This window comes from Schistocerca nitens, chromosome 7 (genome assembly GCF_023898315.1).
Source record: "Schistocerca nitens isolate TAMUIC-IGC-003100 chromosome 7, iqSchNite1.1, whole genome shotgun sequence".
Lineage (NCBI taxonomy): Eukaryota > Metazoa > Arthropoda > Insecta > Orthoptera > Acrididae > Schistocerca > Schistocerca nitens.
In genome coordinates, this window is record NC_064620.1 from 429490442 (window position 1) to 429512434 (window position 21993).

At 42.6% G+C, this 21993-nt stretch overlaps 1 protein-coding gene and 1 pseudogene across 1 annotated transcript in view; both read right to left on the reverse strand.

Annotated features, from left to right (window-relative positions):
* Positions 1-21993, reverse strand: part of LOC126195147 (cadherin-23-like) — a 460891-nt gene that overhangs the window by 335848 nt on the left and 103050 nt on the right. Inside the window, exons 7-8 of the mRNA XM_049933652.1 lie at positions 18664-18780; positions 9171-9246 (exon numbers count right to left, since the gene is read on the reverse strand). Of these exons, the coding sequence (XP_049789609.1) occupies positions 9171-9246; positions 18664-18780 (193 nt within the window). The remainder of the gene's footprint in view (positions 1-9170; positions 9247-18663; positions 18781-21993) is intronic.
* LOC126196006 (5S ribosomal RNA) lies at positions 20360-20477 on the reverse strand (annotated as a pseudogene).

Here is a 21993-nt window from a genome sequence, read left to right on the forward strand (position 1 = left end):
AATTTCATTAGTGGCCAAGTTCAGATTTAAGCCACTTACGCAGTATAATACCGAAAGTACAGTAGAAAAGACGCATTAGTGACCAACACCATGTTAGCGTAATGCAATTACTGTTTAAATTGATTTCATGATAATTGAGATGCACGTGTCAATTTTCAAAAATTTTTTCGTGTTATGTAATGATAGGCACGTTCCCACACATACATATGAGGAAGAGACAAGCAAAGACGGACATGTCCGTTAAATGTAGTTTTTCACAATCAAAATAAAACTTATTTCAGGCATACGTATGTATTAAGGTAATATACTGCAATACAAACGCCTTTGATATTCCGTCAATGTCCTGTTCACATCTGTAAATCAAATCTACAACGAGAATAGTCCTTAATACACATTTAAATATGGACATATTCTCCTTTGCACGAACCATTTGGACGAGTTCGGCGTTGAATGATTTTCAGAAACCAATATCTTGTGTTTTCGAAATCACTTACATCATATTGTATTAGGTTGGTGCACGAGTTCATAGTGCTTTACCGTAAGCTTAATAAACACAATAGATACACATCACAGAGACACTAGTCTTCAGTGATGTATTCTCGTTCACTATTTACAACAGTCTGCCAACTCTGGGGTGACTTTTAGATTCCGCAACTGTAGAAATCACTTGGTGTTTATGCGAAGAACTCGTGGAACCACGTTCAGAGCGCATTTTTAACCGGAATGGGAGTTCCTTGAAGAGTGTTCGATAGAGAGCGGAAACGGCGAGGGTGCAAGATCAGGTGAATTAGGTGGGTGCGGATGGACTTGTCAACGCAACTCCTGTACAGTGCTTTTCGTCAGTCTAGCACGATACGGGCGGGCGTTATCGTGGAGTAGCACAACTTCAGGCGGTCTTCCTGGTCGTTGTTCTTGGACTGCGTCTGCAAGACTTCTCTTAGCTGTTGATAATAAATTTTAGCTGTGATGAATACATCTCGGGGAAGCAATTCGTATTACACCATACGGTCGCTATTCCATCGCATAATACGAGGATGAGTGAAATGAAAACCTTAAATTTGTAATAACATATCGAAATTTCGCGCCGTTATCCCGTAAGTTGGTAAGTGTGCTACAAACAGCGTGCAGAATGGCCTGTAGATGGCAGCATAGTGCAGTTGCATACATACCGTTGCAGTATCAGTATAAAGATGGCCGCCCTACTTGCGACTTGCACCAGGGAAGAACAGTGCAACATTATCTTTTGTGAATGCGCATAGGATTCTGTGCGGTGAGTTGCTGCTTTGTCTGGGTTCTACCATTCCTTTATTTTCCTTTTGTTAGCATAAAGACATCATTCTAGCCACCAGTAACAGTACAAGATGGGAATGGTCGGTGTTGTTCACGAGCCAACTGCTGTCGAACAAGGAGGATGCACATATGGCCACCTACTTATTTTTGTGCTGGTGGCCTAGAGCATACGGTAACTATACAGCTAATTTTTGAACCTTCCCCAATGCATGCTGATCTCGAGTGCAGTGACGTGTATCACTTGTGGAGTAGTGAGTTTAAACGGTCTTCATCAAGCCCCGTAAGCCTTCCTGAACGTGAAGAATCGCTAACGTCAAAACGATCCTGCTTAAAACGAGAAAACCATTTTCTTGCCGTGCTCTGCCCAGTGACTTTATTCTCTAACAAGGCGCAAATATTTCCGGCTGCCACAGCTGATGTCACCCCTCTTTTGGTTTCAGACAGAAGAATACGTCGGAAATGTTCTGATTTCTCCACTTGGTGCTCTGTTTTCTAGCTTTCACAGCTCCACTCACTATCTCCAAATGACAGAACGACAGTATGTAAACTCTAACAGAAACCGTAAAACAACCGTAATACCAACATGCAAAATAAAAAGACTACGAACTTATGCACCCACCGAATATAATGCTTTCCACACTGTACCATATCAGGTATTTGTAACAATGGTTCAAATGGTTCAAATGGCTCTGAGCACTATGGGACTCAACTGCTGAGGTCATTAGTCCCCTAGAACGTAGAACTAGTTAAACCTAACTAACCTAAGGACATCACAAACATCCATGCCCGAGGGAGGATTCGAACCTGCGACCGTAGCGGTCTTGCGGTTCCAGACTGCAGCGCCTTTAACCGCACGGCCACTTCGGCCGGCCTTTGTAACAATGTAGTGTGTGATGTCAAGGAAAAAATTCAGTGTTTTACCGAAAGTTCTTATTTCATTGTTGCTTCACAATTATCACCAAAAAGAATATAATGATGTAAAAATGACATTAACTATTACTACAAAGATTCTTTGAACTAACTGTTACACATGAACGTCAAAACCAGAATCGTCTTCTAATCTACCACAAGCAATTTCTTTTGCCTTTGTATTGAACAACAAAGGTATATCAATGATGGATGTATACCAAGTTAAGTCCTATTGATTTCGCTAGTCTTGTCCAAAAATAGTTTATATAAACCACCAATATCTTTGTTCTAGACATCTGAGAGTGGATGGTCGAGAAGTATTTCAGCTCGTGGTTAAGGGAAGAGTTCCATAATGGTCCATCTGCGTTTCTAAAGAGACTTTTGCTCTTTTACATCTTGCTGGAACCTCTAGAATGCAACTGATTATACATTAGTATGTGGGTTTCCCACAGCTTCGTATTTTTATATGAAAAATCGCTTTATTTCACTTATGTGATCTAGATTTCGTAGGCCTTTACATAGAAGTCTTACGTCTGTCGTTCTTCAGTCTTTACCGGGTATTTTTACATTCCTCTTTTGTTACAACCGTTGCCTTTTTCTTAGAAGTTTCTCTATTCTTCAGGAAATGCGATCAGCGTGTAAGAAATAGAAACAATTATTAATATTAGTACTTTGCAATGTTATTACAAGGTATCACAAAAGCACAAACTGATGCCAATAGCTGCTTTGCGCGGGAACGTCTGGCCGTGAATGGAATGGAAACCACATGAGTTGAATCAGCGTCTGCTATGGACCATAATGGGCTAGTTCCCCTTTACACGAAATGTCCATGTGGAGAGGTTTGTGCTTATTCTGTACCATGTATGTTCACAGCCCTTTATCTTTCCGCATGTTCGATTTTACTTAAATTGTGTTATATACTTAGATTCTGCTGATCCTGTATGTACCGTTCCATTATGTATGTAATTTGTTTTAAATTGTAGATATGTTTCCATTTGTGTGTCACCTACTCATTTTTTTATTATTATTTGATCCCCCCCCCCCCCCCCCCCCACGCCACATGTGGCCAAGTGGTAGGTGGGCAGGGTGGGGACTGTCAGGGGTACAGCAACCCGCTTTTCAGCCAAATGACAACAACCACTAACTGGGAAGAAAAACAAGAAAGGTGAGAACAGAATGAAAGTTTTCATGTATTCAAGAGATTTGACTTCTTGCACTTGTAGCTAAAAAAAAGAAGCTCTTTCCTCTCACTAGAAACTTGAAGCCCTTCGATAGGAAGTCTGTTGTCGAAGGGGAAAGATTGACTGGTGAGGAAGGTAGCAATGTGGTGGTACAATGATGGAGGAGTGGAGCATAATATCGATTGAGTAGAAGTGGCTGTTGGGACAAAAGAGGCGGTGGAGTTGATGGGGTGCTGATGAGGATGAAAGTGATTGGGGAAAAGGGGCAGGGAAAGACAGGCAGACAGGGAAGAAAGGGGGTAAGGAAATATGAGGAGGGGAGGCAGAGATAGCCCCGATGAGGCGGAATGGGTGGGGTAGACTTAGGATGGGTAAATGTTGCGGCAGAGTCCATGATCTGGGAAGGGAAGGAGGCTGGAGTTTCTTTGGGAGAGAATGTTGAGGGTGTGTAGGTGTAGTGTTGGTGGGATTTGTTGGTAAAGGCGTGGCAGCACGCAAGGATTGGAAAGTAGAGGGGAGATTTTAGGATTATTAAAGTTTGCAGGGGGCGCAGATTGCTGAGAAGTGTTCAGTGTGAGTGAGGAGAGGCAGGAATTTGATGAACTGGTAAATGACCCTTGCGGAGTGCATGGAGTTCCAGGATCTGGAGGGACTTACAGAACTTGGGTGGGACACAGATCAATGCAACTTTTGCACAGCAAAAGATGGGTCAGCTCAAGTTTTGTAGATATGGAGGCGTTTTCGTGTTATGCGTCAATGGGAAGAGGAATGGCTGGCAGTTGGTAAAAATAAGCTGCGTTTGGTCAAGGCCACCACGCGGTCATGGCGTACGTCCTACCAGTCGTGCAGGCGGGATGAGGTTCTCCTCGCTCGCCTCCGCATCGGGCACAGTCCCTTAACGCATGGTTTTTTACTCCGGCGGGAGAACCCCCCAATCTGCAGTGCTTGTGGCGTCCAGATTACTGTCCGCCACATTTTACTTGACTGTCCTTTATTCTCTGACCAGAGGGCGGTGGTTTCCTTGCCACCGGATTTGCCCTCTATTTTGCAAGACGACGCAACGACTGTGGTTAAGGTCTTACGATTTTGTGTCCTGTCCAATTTGTTGCCTCGGATTTTAGGGAGAGGATTTTATTGTGCTGCTGGGTGACTGGCTCACCCAGATTTTAGGTAAGAGGTTCGCCAGTCACGATTACCTACTTGTTTCACTTCGGTTTCTGTTATCTTTTCCTTGTGTTTCCTTTCCTTTTTTAGTGCGTTTCTTTTCCTCTTGTTTTGCCTCTGTATGTGAGGATTTGGAACTGCGTCAGGCCTGTGTCTTTTAGCCGTTCTCCTTGTTCGCTGTCCGTCTTCGTCCCTTCACCGCATGTGTTCCTGTTTCTATGCGTTTGGGCGCTGATGCCCACGCTGTTTAGCGCCCGAAAACCTCAAACCACACACACACACACACAGTGAAGGGTGCAATGCTCAAGCTCTGTCAGTTAGTAGTTTTGGCCTATTTGGGCTTTCCATTGGATGGTTAGTAGGTGAGGTTTCCACAGTAGTTGGCAGTCGATTTTTAGTCCAAGTTATTTTAGTGTGTCAGTTAGCTGGATAGCATGGTCATACATGGTGAGGTAGAGGTCGTGGAGATGGAAGTTATGGATGGTGTGTCCTATGATTATAGCCTGGTTTTTTGGAAGGGTTGACCTTGAGAATCCATTAGTTACATCAGGTGGTAAAGTGATTGAGGTGGATTTGGAGGGATCTTTGGTATTTCTGGAATTTAGGACAGAGAGCAAGGAAAGTGCTGTTATCAATATAGTGAAGGTGGTGGACTGGTGGGAGTGGTTTAGGCGTTTCGAGGAGCTAGAGGGGAGCAAAGAGGACAGCGCCTTGGGTCACACCTGCTGTGGAACAGATGGGCGATAAGAGAGAAAGGATACATTCAGATGGACATAATTAAATAGAAGTGCGCAAGTCTAGAGTTTCAAAAGGAGACTGAAATGCCATACACGGTCGTAGGCTTTCTCTAGATCGACTGAGACAAACATAACAGGTTTTCAGGTGTTTAGTTGGTGGTATAGTAGATGGGTGAGGGTTAGGAGCTGGTCATCATCAGAAGAGAATGTCAGACAAAAGCCGCACTGGTTAAAAGGAAGGAGGTGATGTTTCTTCAGGTGTTGAGGATGCTTCAGAAGAGGAGGAATTCGAAGACCTTGCTAAACACTGAGATGAAGTATATGGGGCGGTAGGAGGAGGTATCAATAGAGGATTTGTGCGGTTTGAGGAAAAGTAGGATTTTGGTAGGGGTGTAAGGGGTAATTTCTATGCAAATGCCATCCTCACCTGCTTGTGGTGCACCCTGCTTTAGACTGACTAAGATCTGGCGACCAAGTGGCTCTCGTGATAAGGGGTCTCCCCCTCTCTCTTGGCAATAGCAGACTGAGATTGGGGCACTCTTTTGCCCTAGAATTGGGAAACTAGTTCTAAAGACGGAGGAACCATGAAGATGGTCAACGGCCTAAGAATGTAGAACATACTGGACAACGACTACATGAAAGACCTTCTGGCATGTCCTAGTAATCATCATGGCAATACCCATGGAGAAATTAGCTTCTGGAGTAAGTTCCTCAATCAGATCTCTGGGAGTAACAGTTATGCGTACAGACATGAAGAAACTCAAATGCCAAGAAAAAATAAAAGTGGCAATCTGGAATGTAAAATCAGTGAGTCAAGGAAGGAAAATACATAACACAATTCAAGAAATAGATAGCATGTGAACAGAGATACTTGGAGTTAGCGGGATGCGATGGCCAAACATAGGAGATATTTACACAAATGGACACAGAGTACTATACTCAGGAAGAGCAGATGGCAAGCACCAACTTGGAGTCACTGTAATACTAGCAGAGAAACTAGCAATGTCTGAAAAATCACATACCTGTATCAGTCTGTATAATGTTATTGCAGCCAAGTGGTAGCCCTAGTGATGTAAATATAATACAAGTGTATGCCCCTTCAACGGACAAAAAGGATAAAGAGATGGAAGAATTTTATGATAATATAAATGGAATTTTGAGGAAATTTAACAATATGAGTTAACAGTTGTGATGGGAGATTGTAATTCGAAAGTGGGGGAAGGTAGAGCATCAGACATGGTGGGACCATTTAGATTAGGAGAGGAGAATTCCAGAGGGGATAATCTTGAAAGTTTTGGGGTGTCAAATGATCTAGTGATCATGAATGCCTGGTTTAAACTTTCACGTAGTAGACTGTATACATGCAAGTCTCCAATGGACAGCCCTGGAAAATGTGTGAGAAACCAGACTGATTTCTTACTAGTAAATAAAGGTTTCAAGAATAGATGTAAATCAGGAAAAACATTACCAGGAGCAGATGTAAACTCTGATCACACACCACTTGTAAGAGTTTTTAAAGTCAGAATGAAGAGAGTGAAGAGAAAGAAAAAGAAAATCTGCAGTTTGAGGAAAATGAAAGACCTGATACTAAAACGGAATATACAAACGGAACTCAACTTAGCTATTAATAGAGAAGACATTACAAGCAATGTCAGTTTGGCAGAAAAACAAAAGAAAAGGTACATGAAACCAGCGATGAAGGAGAGGAAGTCATGGATGACGGATGAGATACTGAGTCTAATGGAAGGAAGAAATAGGAGAAACCCAACGGATTGCAGGAAGATAAATAAGGCAATCTGAAGAAAAATGAGGGAGGCACAAGGAAATTAAAAAGTGGAGCAGTGCAAGGAAACAGAGTTTTATCAAAGTAAATATGATAGTTGTAATGTACACAAGGAAGTCAAAGAAATAACAGGGAAATACAGGGAAAGAATGTTTTGACGAAGGTCGCATATTACTTTTTCCAGTGCTTTCTTTTTCTTTATGAGATGATGTGTTAGAATATGTGTCTTATGTGTGGTTAGTTTAGATACTTTTGAGTGCTGGAGTTACACATTAGGCAGGGGAAGCTGTTATCTTGATTTATCCTTAAAATACCTACTTCTCTTATGCATGACAACAGGTATTTAAACATGTGTGACCCAAGGTCCAACCTCCACATTGCACCAATCTCTCCCCCCCCCCCCCCAACCCTGGTAAGGTGTAGTTCATGCCTGGCGTAATCCTGTCTATTGACGCACAGCGTTGGCTTCCATCAGTGTCATTCCTATCACTTCACTCATCGCTCGATTTGTTTCGAAAACGCTCATGGCCTGGTATGGCGCCCCTACGCTTCCAATCCATTGAGTGCCTACACCTCGCCCATGGCTATTACCCAACAGCAGAACTTCCTTCTTCCTAACATTTTGAACATTCCTAGGCTTCCTCATCTCAGTTGAAGTTTGCTCCACATTTCCCGCTCCTAGTCCTACCTTAGGCTCTTCCCCACTTAATCCTGGTGGTGGTGGATACCTGTTTTTAGTGTCGATGATTATTAGATCACGTTCTCTTTTCCCTCACTTCCTACCGACTACAGTTCCCAACTACCCTCCTCTGGTCTATCTCTATTGATGAGTTTCTTCCTTACTTCCTGAAATTGTGTCTAAAGGACAGAGATTTCCTCTTCCTGTTCCTTGATCAATATGTTCCTGCTGCATACTCTGCAGTTCTAGGAGAGAGCCTCTTGTATTTTCTCAATGTTTCTCCACTACATCCCCCACCCACTCCCTACAGAAAATGGTTCCTACAAGATTGGCAACAATTCCACCTGCTCACCAACATATAACAGCACCCACATTTCCCACTCTTGGTCAATTTCTAAAGATGAATTAAGTTTAACCTTAGAGAATGGCTGAAATGGCTCTGATCACTATGGGATTTAACATATGAGGTCATCAGTCCCCTAGAACTTAGAACTACTTAAACCTAACTAACCTAAGGACATCACACACATCCATGCCCGAGTCAGGATTCGAACCTGCCACCGTAGCGGTCTCGTGGTTCCAGACTGAAGCGCCTATAACCGCTCAGCCACACCGGCCGGCCCTTAGAGAACGCATTAGTTCATGAATGACACGAGTTTGGCTGTATGTAAACAAAAACGACGCTAAAATATTTTGTACATATGCAGCTGTTTTCGTATCGATTTATGGGTTTAACGACATAAGAATAAGTTAAGAGTTGCTTTTTTTAAAGAGAATTCGCGTTACAAAGATATTTTGGCTAGGTTTTTAAACGTTTAGAGCTAGGAAAATTTAGGTCTAGATCGTTTCTTCCCAACTAGGAAATAATTCGAAATGTTTTCAGAAAAACGATTTAGAAATGCTCAGTTCCACTTCGATAATAAGAGTGGGCACTATTGAAACTAGCAATTTCTAAGTTATTCAATCTACCCCTTAAGACTTCGTCACATTTAAAAAGTTTCTGTTCTATTATTGTCTGAACTGTTTCGGCTCTATTATTGTCCGCGCTATCCAGGTTTCTCTTGTTTTCAATGGTACACTCCAGACGAATACCCTTACAAGAAGCTCATAACACTTAAATTTATATTCGGTGCTAACAAACTTACCATTTCTATAAACGCTTATCAAGCTGTTAGCAGTACGTATTTTACATTCTCTTTAGTTCGACCATGATGAGTTATTTTGCTGCCAAAAAGGAAAACTCATCTACTACTAGCATTACTACCTCGCACTAGGTGATTGATGACTGGAGAACGGCATTAGACCATCACCACCAAAGCCAAAATTGTTCCATTATCACGATATTTTACGATGTAACAAATTGAAGATATTTCTTTCTGTTCATCCCTTGTGGTTTTAAGTGGATGTAAAATTTGTTATTCACTTACCATTCTTCGCCTCCAGCTTGTAAGAGATATCGGCGTCAATACTAATGTCACCGTCGTGTGCTACCACAGTCGCTTTCTGGAACATCAACAAATCGTATTATTAATCGAATGTCTTGTAAACTGAGATTTAACATTAGCTGAGAGCTAGACCATACGAAACCTATTGTTTTTATATGTAGGGTAACCTAGTGTTGAACTGTAATATTTTGAGGTCTACAAGCCAAAAAATAAAAATCTGTAAGAGTCTGAGAGGCTCTCCTACGAAAGGATTATATTTCACAATCTTCGCGTTTGTCGTCCCTGAAAATCTGTGGTCAAGGTGACAATCTCGATCCAGTAACTTCGGTCTTGAATCTTTGCGAAGCAATTATCTTTGAACCGCTCCTATCGTAGCCTTCCATGATCGCATCATGTTCGACATGTAAGGGTTTAGCAAACACATTTCGGTGTTACTACTTATTATATTCTATTCTAAGTAGCGATGACATTGATATATCGGAAATTTTTTACTTTTGATTAATACTTATACAAAATAATTATCTTTCACTGGGTACTGGAGATAGATCTCATTTCTTTTCACACGCACCTGTCAAATTAACTCGAAAATATTAAGTATTTCTAGTATCACAATCATTTGACAATACAGAAGGTCAGAGACAGGCTAATCAAAGGCTCAGTATTATCATTCGATGTGAGGACATGTTAGAATTACACATTCCACATGATAGAGCGATTTTTGGCTTTGTCACACCTTATTTCTAGGCTTGAGCTACCTCCTAGATTTACTACTAGAAAATATTAAAAATTAGTCATACACGACTTTTGGTACATACTCACTTTCATAAGAGTGGACTATTCATGAATTCGTGATCCTTTGTTAGGCTGCCTTATTCTGAGTCCTCAGACTGGTCTGTAATGATTTATTATTTTATTTCAAATAACTGAACTTCAGAAAATCATGTCCTCTCATCAGACATGCCTCAGAAATAAGTACATCTTTCTAAATTAAGATATGTCTGCTATAGATAATGCCTACAGAGAGATTCCCACAACACACTCAAACACATATTATTTTGAAGTGTTGTACTTAGGTTTTGACATACATTTGACGATGGGACATGCTGTCCCGAACTGGATAATTTGAAAAAATAAAAAATAAATAAAAATAATGAACTTTTACTGTCGTGATGTAACACCATAATTGCCGGCCGCGGTGGCCGTGCGGTTCTAGGCGCTTCAGTCAGGAACAGCGGGACTGCTACGGTCGCAGGTTCGAGTCCTGCCTCGGGCATGGATGTGTGTGATGTCCTTAGGTTAGTTAGGTTTAAGTAGTTCTAAGTTCTAGGGGACTGATGACCTAAGATGTTAAGTCCCATAGTGCTCAGAGCCATTTGAACCATTTTTGAACACCATAATTAATAGTGTAAGTAGAATGAAATTTTCACTCTACACCGGAGTGTGCGCTGATATGAAACTTCCTGGCAGATTAAAACTGTGTGCCGGACCGAGACTAGAACTCGGGACCTTTGCCTTTCGCGGGCAATTGCTCTACCAACTGAGCTTCCCAAGCACGACTCACGCCCCGTCCTCACAGCTTTACTTCTGCCAGTACCACGTCTCCTACCTTCCAAACTTTACAGAAGCTCTCCTGCGAACCTTGCAGAACTAGCACTCCTGAAAGAAAGGATATTGCGGAGACATGGCTAAGCCACAGCCTGGGGGATATTTCTAGATTAAAATTTTCACTCTGCAGCGGAGTGTGCGCTGATATGAGGCAAAGGTCCGGAGTTCGATTCTCGGTCCGGCACACAGTTTTAATCTGCCAGGAAGTTTAATACTGTAAGTATTTTGTACTGATTAATTCTGTTTAATGTCAAGTATATATTTCTCACTATGTAATGTCTTTGACCTATTGTAACGAAGTGGAAAGTTGTGTAAAATATTTTCTCTTTACTATTCCTTGTATTAACTGAAGGAAAATGTTATATACTTATGTGGCTTTTGTGTTGACATGTTAATATATTTAAATGTTAAGATTTTTTAAAAGGTGTTTGTTTACAAATATGTACAAGCTGGTTCATACCTACGAACTTGCATTGTATAAAATGAAAAGCAACAGTACTTTCCATTTGTAATGGAAGTGAGTTGGCACGCGCCAAAATGTGGTTGGCGCGGGCTAAAAGGTGGATGTGGCGCTCAGTCTGGGCGCCAAGTAAGAGAGCACAGTCAGTCGGCGGCTAGCTACTGGATAGTTTTGGTCTGAGCAGCAATAGAGTGAGCTGCGCAGGTGCCAGGTGAGGCTTCCAGTACCTGGATGTAATATGGAAAGGCCTCAGATGTGTGTACGGCGACAAAGTGGTGCTCTATTAATGGAAAAGGCTCTCATGTTGGAAACGTATCGCCAAGAAGGAGATAATAGAGCCAATTACATCCAGAGGAGAAACCAGGTAGCCACCATGTACTCGCCACCAATATTGCGCCATCACTTCAACAAAATCTAACAGGACAGGTTTTTGTCAACGTATGAACCAGTACATTTAAGTGTTGTTTAATTTGCAATAATAAAGCAAATTATTTTAAAATGTGTGTCCGGCCCTTGAATTGGTTCCTATCTCCATACCTCTTAGGATCCATTCTACATAATTACACTACTGGCCATTAAAATTGCTACACCACGAAGATGACGTGCTACAGACGCGAAATTTAATCGACATGAAGAAGATGCTGGGATACGCAAATGATTAGCTTTTCAGAGCATTCACACAAGGCTGGCGCCGGTGGCGACACCTACAACGTGCTGACATGAGGAAAGTTTCCAGCCGATTTCTCAGACACAAACAGCAGTTGACCAGCGTTGCCTGGTGAAACATTGTTGTGATGCCTCGTCTAAGGAGCAGAAATGCGTACCATCACGTTTACGACGATGATAAAGATCGGATTGTAGCCTGTCGCGATTGCGGTTTATCGTATAGCGACATTACTGCTCTCGTTGGTCGAGATCCAATGACTGTTAGCAGAATATGGAATCGGTGGGTTCAGGAGGGTAATACGGAACGCCGTGCTCGATCCCAACGGCCTTGTATCACTAGCAGTCGAGATGACAGGCATCTTATCCGCATGGCTGTAACGGATCGTGCAGCCACGTATCGATCCCTCAGTCAACAGTTGGGGACGTTTGCAAGACAACAACCATCTGCACGAACAGTTCGACGACGCTTGCAGCAGCATGGACTATCAGCTCGGAGACCATGGCTTTGGTTACCCATGACACTGCATCACAGACAGGAGCGCCTGCGCTGGTGTACTCAACGACGAACCTGGGAGCACGAAACGTCATTTTTACACGTCTCGGTCAGCTCTTGTTCGGTTTGACGGCACTTTGAACAGTGGACGTTACATTTCAGATGTGTTACGACCAGTGGCTCTACCGTTCATTCAATCCCTCCGAAGAAGGATAATGCACGACCGCATGTTGCAGGTCCTGTACGGGCCTTTCAGGATACTGAAAATGTTCGACTGCTGCCCTGGCCAGCACATTCTGCAGATCTCTCACCAATTGAAAATGTCTGGTCAATGGTGGCCTAGCAACTGGCTCGTCACAATACGGCAGTCACTACTCTTGATGAACTGTGGTATCGTGTTGAAGCTGCATGGGCAGCTGTACCTGTACACGCCATCCAAGCTCTGTTTGACTCAATGCCCAAGCGTATCAAGGCCGTTATTACGGCCAGATGTGGTTGTTCTGGGTACTGATTTCTCAGGATCTATGCACCCAAATTGCGTGAAAATGTAATCACATGACAGTTCTAGTCTAAAATATTTCTCCAATGAATACCCATTTATTATCTGCATTTCTTCTTGGTGTGTCAATTTTAATGGCCAGCCGACTGAAAATAAGTGATTGTTGGTATTGCTTAATTCTGAATGCAACAAGACGTATAGAAATACTGTGGGGTTCATTGTAATCACGGGAGGTAGTTAGTATAGCATTTATGAAAACCGATATAATGTTTGATTTGTTTTAATTCAAAGTGTTTGTGCTTTAAAGATTAACTGCATTTGTTAGTGAAAATTACTGGTTGTATAAATGGCAATAAGACAGCACGTTGTCTTGAAGTTAGTTAGAGTGTAAATGCATTTAAAGTCATACTTAAGAACCTGTATGAAAAATCACTGGCATTAACTGTTTTAAAATCCATGCAAGGCGAGTGAAATTTGTGGAAAAGTAATACCTAAATTTGCATCTACCGAATATTCTCAGAAAAGTGTGTTTAGTTGGTTTTCGTGTAATGGTCAGTTTTACTAATGGCATTATGAAGTAATTCTAGAGTTTTGTGTGCTTTGTGTAGTAAAAATTGGAAAGACAGTTTGAGGGCCCCATCTAAGTCTTTGGCTATGAAAGATAAACTTAGAGTAATTGCGTTTATTCATAAAAAGAGAAACCGTATTGCTTCGTAGTAAGCGTAAAAATCCTATTGCCAGTGACTTTTAATTATCATTGTACTATATGAAAAGTAACTAACGAAACAGGACTGTGTCCATGTCCATTTTTGGTTTAGTAGTCTCTTTCACTACATTTGATAATGAGATAATTTATATAAAACGAAGCATTACTGTGGAGAAGAGATAAAGTGTCAGTTGTTCTTGTGAGAGCTTGCACATACTATTTATGACTGCTAGTATTCACTGTATCACTTGTCTTATTATTGCAGAGTTTCATTGCACTTCTCTGTGAAAAAAGTAATGGTAACTTTCCTTTACCAAAATTTAATACAGATTCTTTAAAAGTAATGTTTCATATTACTATGCCTAATTAGACTGGGGACCGTATTTTATTTCATTTTAGTAAACTTGGTTACTTAAGAAATTTTCCAAATTTCAATCTTTAGGTTCTACAAGAGTTATCACACTACTAGCTTAACAGCTCATGCATCAAAGGTACTTACAAGAAAAATGTACAGAAGAATGGAAAAGAAAATTGAGGGTGTGTTAGATGACGATCAGTTTGGCTTTAGGAAAGATAAAGTTACCAGAGAGGCAATTCTGACGTTGCAATTGATAATGGAAGCAAGACGAAAAAAAATCAAGACACGCTCGTAAGATTTGTCGACCTGGGAAAATCACTCGACAATGTAAAATGGTGCAAGATGTTCGAAATTCTCAGAAAAAAGGGTAAGCTATAGGGAAAGACGGGTAATATATGATATGTACAAGAACCAAGAGGGGATAATAAGAGTGAAAAACCAAACGAAGCGCTGAGATTAAATACGGTGTAAGACAGGGATGTAGTCCTTAACTAATACTGTTGAATCTATACAGCGAAGAAGCAAAGACATAAGTAAAAGAAAGGTTGAAGAAAGGAACTAAAATTCAAGGTCAAAGGACATCAGTAATAAAATTCGCTGGTGACGTTTCTATCCTAAGTAAAAGTGAAGAGCCCGCATCTCGTGGTCGTGCGGTAGCGTTCTCGCTTCCCACGCCCGGGTTCCCGGGTTCGATTCCCGGCGGGGTCGGGGATTTTCTCTGCCCCGTGATGGCTGGGTGTTGTGTGCTGTCCTTAGGTTAGTTAGGTTTAAGTAGTTCTAAGTTCTAGGGGACTTATGACCACAGCAGTTGAGTCCCATAGTGCTCAGAGCCATTTGAACCATAAAAGTGAAGAGTTACAGGACGAGCTTAATGGAATGAATAGTCTAATGAGTATAGAACACGGTCTGAGAGTAAATCGAAGAAAGACGAGAACGATGAGAAGCAGCAGAAATGGGAACAACGAGGAACCCAACGTCAGGATTGGTGGTAACGAAGTAGATGAAGTTAAGGAATTCTGCTACCAAGGCAGCGAAATAACCTATGGCGGTCGGAGCAAGGAGGACATAAAAAGCTGAATAGCACTGGCCAAGAGAAGTCTACTACTACGAAACATAAGCCTTAATATGAGGAAGAAATTTCAGAGAATGTACGTTTGGAACACAGCATCGTATGATAGTGAAACATGAACTGTGGGAATACCAGAAGAGAATCTAAGCATTTGAGATGTGATGCTAAGGAAGAATAATGAAAATTAGGTGGATTGTTAAGGTAAGGGATGAGGAGGTTCTCCGAAGAATCGGTGAGGGAAACAATAGGTGGAGAAGGGACGGAATGGTAGAACATCTGTTAAGACGTCAAGGAATAACTTCCATGGTACTAGAGCGAGCAGTAAAAGGTAGAAACTGAGGAGAAAGACAAAGATTGGAACACATCCAGCAAATAATTGAGGACGTAGGTTGCAAGTACTACTCTGAGATGAAGAGGGTGGCACAGGAAAGGAATTCGTAGCGGGCCGTATGACGTCACTGAGCGGGATTAAGCTGATAGGAGTCGCCCAACTTGCCTTTCGCGCAATCGTCACTCAGGCCCTGTTTGGAACGTTCAAGGGGTGCCATTGCATCTCAGTACGAAAGCTCGAGTGTTTCGTTCTAAGCAACGCGGCTTGTGAAACGAGAAGATTTTGTTGATGGAGACATAGTACTACAAAGACGGCATCACTCAATGAAGAATGTTCTCAAAATTTATGAGACTTATGCATAAGTTCGTAGTGTTTCCGTTTTGGATGTTATTGTTGCTATGGGTTTATTTACCGATTGTCATTTTTTATTTGTAGTTCACTGTTGATATTTGAGGTTACATACTGTCATTTTGTTATATGGAGCTAGTGAGCGGAACTGTGGATGCTAGAAAATGGAGTGCCTAGTCAAGAAACTCTAACATATTCGACATATTCTTCTGTTTGAGTTCAATAGAGGCTTGACAGCAGCGGGGGAGCCAGAAACATTTGTGCCGTGTATGGGGATAATGCCATTGCACAGAGCACGGCAAGAAAATGGTTTTCTCCTTTGAAGGAGAATCGTTTTGACATCAGTGACTCTCCACGTTCAGGAGGGCCTTCAGGATTTGACGAAGATCATTTAAACCCATTAGTCCACAATGACCCACGTCAGTATGCTCGAGAACTAGCAAATGTGACGAACTGTGATCATTCCACCCCCGTGCGACGTCTGAATGCAATGGAGAAGGTTAAAAAATGGGGTGTTTGGGTACCGCTTGCTCAAGCCAAAATCACAAAAATCAGCGGGTGGCGTATGTGCATCTCGGCTTGCTCGTCATCAATTGTCGCGTGAAGAACACTAGCCATTCCTATCCTGTATCGCTACTAGTGGTGACAAATGGTGGCTTTATGCTAACATAAGGAAAAGAAAGGAATTTTTGAGCCCAAACCAAGCAGCAACTCTCCATAAAAAGACTTGCGCACGCACATAAAAAAAAAAAATCACTCATCTGGTGGAACAGCGACGGTGTGATGTACTAGAGATTGTTTCCCCGAGGTGCAAGCATCACTGAAGACATTTAATGCCAAAAACTAAGACGTCTTTCGGACCCAATCCAAAATTAATGACCAGGTAGGCTGCGTGAATTGATGTTGTTGTTGTTGTGGTCTTCAGTCCTGAGACTGGTTTGATGCAGCTCTCCATGCTACTCTATCCTGTGCAAGCTTCTTCATCTCCCAGTACTTACTGCAACCTACATCCTTCTGAATCTGCTTAGTGTATTCATTTCTTGGGCTCCCTCTACGATTTTTACCCTCCACGCTGCCCTCCAATGCTTAATTTGTGATCCCTTGACGCCTCAGAACATGTCCTATCAACCGGTCCCTTCTTCTTGTCAAGTTGTGCCACAAACTCCTCTTCTCCCCAATTCTATTCAATACCTCCTCATTAGTTATGTGATCTACCCATCTGCCGGCCAGAATGGCCGAGCGGTTCTAGGCGCTACAGTCTGGAACCGCGAGACCGCTACGGTCGCAGGTTCGAATACTGCCTCGGTCGTGGATGTTTGTGATGTCCTTAGGTTAGTTAATTTTAAGTAGTTCTAAGTTCTAGGGGACTGATGACCTCAGAAGTTAAGTCCCATAGTGCTCAGAGCCATTTGAACCATTTTTTCTACCCATCTAATCTTCAGCATTCTTCTGTAGCACCACATTTCGAAAGCTTGTATTCTCTTCTTGTCCAAACTATTTATCGTCTAGTTTCAGTCCACACATATACTTTCAGAAATGACTTCCTGACACTTAAATCTATACTCGATGTTAACAATTTTCTCTTCTTGAGAAACGCTTTCCTTTCCATTGCCAGTCTACATTTTATATCCTCTCTACTTCGACCATCATCAGTTATTTTGTTCCCCAAATAGAAAAATTCATCTACTACTTTGTCTCATTTCCTAATTTAATTCCCTCAGCAACACCCGATTTAATTCGACTACATTCCATTATCCTCGCTTTGCTTTAGTTGATGTTTATCTTATATCCTCCTTTCAAGACAACCTCCATTCCGTTCAACTGCTCTTCCAAGTCCTTTGCTGTCTCTGACAGAATTACAATGTCATCTGCGAACCTCAAAGTTTTTATTTCTTCTCCATGGATTTCAATATCTACTCCGAATTTTTCTTTTGTTTCCTTTACTGCTTGCTCAATATACAGATTGAATAGCATCGGGGAGAGGCTACAACCCTGTCTCACTCCCTTCCCAACCACTACTTCCCTTTCATGCCCCTCGACTCTTATAACTGCCAACTGGTTTCTGTACAAATTGTAAATATCCTTTCACTCCCTGTATTTTACCCCTGTCACCTTCAGAATTTGAAAGAGAGTATTCCAGTCACCATTATGCTACTTCACGATAACGCCGGCCCTTATCCTGATAGGATAACAAAGAACACTAGATAGGAGTTGGGAAGTCATTCTGCACCCACCTTAGTCACCTGGTCTTGCACCCTCAGATTTTCACCTTTTCCGCACTCAATCGAAGAACCTTCAAGGAACTTACTTTTACGGATGAATTTGCGCACCGAACATGGCTCGGCGAGTTATTCGTCTCAAAACCACATGTTTTATACAGTTGCGGAATGGAAAAGTTACACAAGCGTGGGCAGACTGTTGTAAACAGTGAAGGAGAATGTATTACTGATGATTTAAGTCTCTGTTATGTGTATCTGTTGTGTTATTAAATCTATGGAAAAACCCTACGAACTTATGGCTCAAATGGCTCTGAGCACTATGGGACTCAACTGCTGTGGTCATTAGTCCCCTAGAACTTAGAACTACTTAAACCTAACTAACCTAAGGACATCACACACATCCATGCTCGAGGCAGGATTCGGACCTGCGACCGTAGCAGTCACACGGTTCCGGACTGCGCGCCTAGTACCGCGAGACCACCGCGGCCGGCCCTACGAACTTATGCACTAACCTTATTCTTACACGTCAAAACTTCAAATCGTGATAATTATATTATTCAATTCCATTATTCAATTTGACACTGAGAGCGGCTCCCCATTTCCAGAACGATGTGTGAAAGTAAACAGTGACTAATTGGTCGTGATGAAAATAGGATCATGTGAGGGCGAATAGATCAGGTGGAAAGATACAGCTAATTACTAAATCTAATGATTTACTTACTTGAGGGTCTTTCTCATTGATGCTCATAGACGGCAGAAAAGTATCCCACACTGGCGGTGTATCAGGGAGGTCGATCACGTCCACAACATACGATATCGTCGTTTCATTGACTCCATCCTGGAAAAAACAATGACCAGCTCAGTTTTCTTACGGAAGAGACTCTCTAGTCTACTGAACGCAAACGCTGCAGTTAACTGCATTCTTCCACAAATGCCATCGTTCTTACTTTATGTAAAGGGGACTGAGTTGTATGCCAACAAACACCATTCCTGCATTATTGTCAACTAAATATTTACCACCTAACTTCATTGTAAAAGTAGGACTACAGTGATGTATGAAAGTAAACGACATCAGTTATATGTAATTTAGGCATACACTATGTCGCGAACCTGAGATATATTATACGTAAAAAATAACTTAAAATACACTATCTCATCAAAAGCACCCAGAACCCAATTAGTGAACATTATTATGGTGCAGGTCCACCCTTCGCCTTTGCGATGACTTGGGGAGTGTTGGGGACAATTAATTCAGTGACGCGTTTGAATGTCGGTGGAGGAATGGAAGCCCAGAATATCTCATGAACTGAAACCAGGGAAGGTAGCGGTGGTCTCGATTTATCTGTTTTGCTACTCAGACAGAATCCGATGATTAGTCCACTTTCGAAGTCACTGGCCTCTGCTGACCGCAACCACACTTCTACTGACCACGCAGTACTACCGCCTCCTCTCATTCTGGCGGGGGACACGTGAGGACAGTTCCTACTCCTCCAATATTTTGGAGAGGCACAGTGATGTTAGGGTGGCTTCAGGGTGTGGTGAGTCATCGGGTATGACTTCAGGTCGCAACTGGTAATGGTACAGGACAGTACGTCATGGGCACGGGATGTATTGCCTCTCGTTCAACCCTATCATGGTGCTATTTTCCAGCAGAACAACGCTCGCCCACACGTGGCACTTCTCTCTACAGAACTCTTACCGACAGGCTCTGTGCATGCATACAGGTCAGAGGAGGTGTGACGTCATGCCAGTAAGTGGTATCATACTGCGAAATTCCTTGTAAACTTATTTCGAAGTTGTAGTCACTGAAATAGCATCAAACACGCTCTCAACACTTGGGAAGTTTCATTTCCTTTCCTCCTTCCCTTATGCGTGCTCACTTTTTGTGTCAAGCAGTGTATATGATTCGTCGTAAATTTCTTTTCTGCGGCTCTCCAACATAAACTGCAGGTATCCGTACACCTGGACACAAGTGACGTGGAAGGAGCTCTTCCTGGGAATATTCCCTCACACTGTTTTTCTATGTATGCCATAACAAACAGAGGATTTAATAATAGCGCTCGGGCGAGTCGAACTATTCTACGTTTGGTAAAATTTGCGTACAGTTGTGTAATACAGACCGTTCGTCTTTTATCATACACCTGATTTATGCAAAAGTTCATGTTTGGCATATGTATTCTTACTGGTGTCGCAATTTATGCAAACAGCAGCAGCAGCACTCCGTCTTCAGGCCACAAGTGGCCCATCGGGACCATCCGACCGCCGTGTCATCCTCTGCTGAGGATGCGGATAGAAGGGGCGTGTGGTCAGCACAGCGCTCTCCTGTTCGTTATGATGGTTTTCTTTGACCGGAGCCGCTACTATTCGATCGAGTAGCTCCTCAGGTGGCATCACGAGGCTGAGTGTACCCCGAAAAATGGCAACAGCGCATGGCGGCCCGGATGGTCACCCACCCAAGTGCCGGCCACGCCCGACGGCGCTTAACTTCGGTGATCTGACGGGAACCGGTGTGTCCACTGCGGCAAGGCTGTTCCCTAATTTGTGCAAACGCTGCCCGTATATTTATTATCTTTGGTCACACAGTATTATGGCTCAAAGTCCTCTTTGCCATGTGCAAACCAGATTCAAAGAAATCCTCTGCATTGTTTGTTGTGTAAGCAGTATCATATAACTCCACTATCAGCTCTTTCCCTCCGACAACTCGTTCGTGAACAATATTCCAATGTGCTTTTCTAACCGATTTCAGCACAATTGTGTTAACCGCTTGCAAGTGGTTAATCTTACTATTGCTAGAATCTTTCCATCTCCTGAAAATACGAGACTGAAGACCTCAGATGTTAGGTCCCATAGTGCTTACAGACATTTTTGAAAATACGAGAGTTGAATGAAAAGTAATGCCTCCACCTTCGAAAAAATGGTTCAAATGGCTCTGAGCACTAGGGGACTCAACTGCTGAGGTCATTAGTCCCCTAGAACTTAGAACTAGTTAAACCTAACTAACCTAAGGACGTCACAAACATCCATGCCCGAGGCAGGATTCGAACCTGCGACCGTAGCGGTCTTGCGGTTCCAGACTGCAGCGCCTTTAACCGCACGGCCACTTCGGCCGGCCTCCACCTTCGTTAATTGGGTTTGGATAGGAATATTTTAATAAATCAAACGCAGAAATAATCCTTAGAGTGTGATCTTTAATTACCAATATTCACTTTTCTACATAATCACCAGCCAACTGGATACATTTCAGCCAACGATGAACAAGTTTCCTGAAGCCATCACGGAAGAAGTCAACACTCTGTTTCCGCAACCACAGTCTCACAGTTCTCTCGACGTCTTCATCAGAAGCATACTGATGTCTCCGCGGATCGTCTTTCATTATCGGGAAAATATGAAAGTCAGACGGTGCTAAATCTGCATTGTATGGAGGACGCCGTACGTGGGTGAGATTTAGTCTCTGGAGTTCTCCTGTGGTGGCACGTGAAGTGTGTGGTCTGGCATTATGATACTGCAGGAAAACATTTCCGTTTTCCTTTCGGACCCTTGTTAGCCGTCGTTTCAGAGTTCGCAGCGTTGCGATGTATCGCTCTGAATCAACATGGATAACACCATCTGCGTCCCAGAACACTGTGGCCATGATTTTTCTAGCTGAGGGCTGCGTCTTGAACTTATTTTTCTGGGGCGAGTCTTTGTGTTGATATTCCATAGGCTGACGTTTCGTCTCCGGGTCGTAAAGGTGTACCCACGTTTTGTCTCCTGTCACAACGAATGGAGAAAGGTGTCACCCTCATTCTCCTGACTGCGAGAGGAGTTCCTAGGAAATTTCAAGTCTGTGCACTTTCATTTCAGGAGTCAGCACCCGGGGCACCCATCGTGCACAGATCTTCCGATAGCCAAGCAAAGCAATAATGTGACCCACACGTTCTTGTGAAATGCCGATTGTGCTTGCAGTTTCTCTCTGAGTGATACGACGATCGTCCTGAATCAGTTTGTCAACATTTTGCTTGTGAGACTCGGTGGTTGTTGTCACAGAACGTCCAACTCTTTGTTTGTCACG